The sequence below is a fragment of the Condylura cristata genome, unplaced genomic scaffold, assembly GCF_000260355.1.
Source record: "Condylura cristata isolate star-nosed mole 26May11 unplaced genomic scaffold, ConCri1.0 scaffold00075, whole genome shotgun sequence".
Classification (NCBI taxonomy): Eukaryota; Metazoa; Chordata; class Mammalia; order Eulipotyphla; family Talpidae; genus Condylura; species Condylura cristata.
Window position 1 is genome coordinate 281,033 of NW_004567176.1, and position 1,515 is coordinate 282,547.

Below are 1,515 nucleotides of genomic sequence, written 5' to 3' on the forward strand. Positions count from 1 at the left end.
GGGCCGGGCCGGTGGGAAGCCGCTGCGCCAGGCTGAGCGAACGCCTCGCCGCCCCCCACTCCCAGCTCCGCTGCTGGAGAAAGGGCAGGTCGCCCCGGGCCGCATCAGCCAGCAGGTGGGGCGCCCGCAGGCTGTGGAAAGTCAAGTGGGAAACGCTTGGCCGCGTGGCCCGCGCTGCGGGCTCCCTGCCGTCGCGGTGTGGCGAGCGGGCGGCCGGCTGGCGCGAAGGGCTCTCTCCTCCCTCCTGGTAGATGACAAGGTCCCCAAGACGTTCCAGAATTCCCTGGTCCAGCTGGGCCTCAGCACCATGAAGTCCGCAGACCTGTGCATAGGCCGCCCGGTGCTGCTCACCAGCGCGCACGGGAAGCAGGAGGTAGGCGCGCGGCCTCTGGCTTCCCCGGCGGGCGCTGTGGCGCGGGCCCTGGACTTGGAGCGAGCCGCCCCCCAGACGGGCCACCCCTCGCCCAGCCGCCCCGCCTGTTCCTTAGAGTTCTCTCACGGCGGGTTGGGCTTCGAGGGCCACTTGCCGTGGTCTGTGGCCCCCGCGTCCCCTGCAGCCAGCTGTTGCTTTCGCTGACCCTCGGTGCCGCCCGCCCGTGGGCCTGGGCCGCTGGGCCGGCCTCCGAGGCGCTGGGCGTTGTGCTCCCTGGAGCCGGGGACAGCAGCTCACGTGCGCGCTCCCTCCTGCAGCCGGCAGCCCGCTCTGCGCTTGGGTCTGAGCCCTGGGCGAGCCTTCCCCCGAGGTCTCAATCTCCCGCGGGGCTTTCGCCAGTTTTGTCTCGGGGTCGTTATCAACCTTCACGAAACGTGGATGTTCGTGAACGTTTTGACCTGTCAGGTTCAGCCCCTTCGGGGGGAGAGAGGCCTGCTGGCAGGTCTCGCCCTTGGCCGCGCCCGCCTTCTGCGTTTTCAGGTGCCGCTGCCCTTCGATGCCGCGTCCTCATGTCCGCTCCCCCCGTGTCTGCGCAGGTCTACACGGCCTGGCCTGTGGCCGGCTTCCCCGGAGGCAAGGTCGGCCTGAGTGAAGTCGCCCAGAGGAATGTGGGCGTGAGGGTTGGCGATGCCATCCAGGTGCAGCCTCTCCTGGGCCCCGTGCTGCAGGCCGAGGAGATGGACGTGGCGCTCAGGTGAGAAGGGCACGGGCACCGGGCTTGCTGCCAGCAGCGGGGCCCCCGCAGGGGCTGTTGCTCGTGTTACACCGCTGCGGTTTACGCGGTGACTGAGGGCGCGCGTAGCCGCCTCTGTCAGCGCCCGGCCGCAGCCCCTCGGGCAGGGCGCCTTCGCGCTCGCCCTGGTGCGCACAGCCACGCCGGAAGCGCTTGGTAGCGAGCGCGGTGCTGCTAGCCGAGCCGGAGGGTGCCCCGCGGTGGCCCTCGCGTACCAGCTGAGGACGTCTGCGGTGAGGAAGGAGAGGGAGGGGCGCTGGCAGTCGTCAGCTCGCCCTTCGCCTTGGCGAGCAGTGTCCCCGGGCTGTGTCACCGACACAGGCGGATTCAGCAGAACACCCGGGGGTGT

General features: G+C 70.8%; 1 protein-coding gene across 1 annotated transcript in view; it reads left to right on the forward strand.

The window, feature by feature from the left end:
- The window catches only part of SPATA5 (spermatogenesis associated 5), a 28,754-nt gene that overhangs the window by 10,151 nt on the left and 17,088 nt on the right, over positions 1–1,515 (forward strand). Inside the window, exons 2-3 of the mRNA XM_012734830.1 lie at positions 20–373; positions 970–1,127. Coding sequence (XP_012590284.1) covers positions 20–373; positions 970–1,127 — 512 coding nt within the window. The remainder of the gene's footprint in view (positions 1–19; positions 374–969; positions 1,128–1,515) is intronic.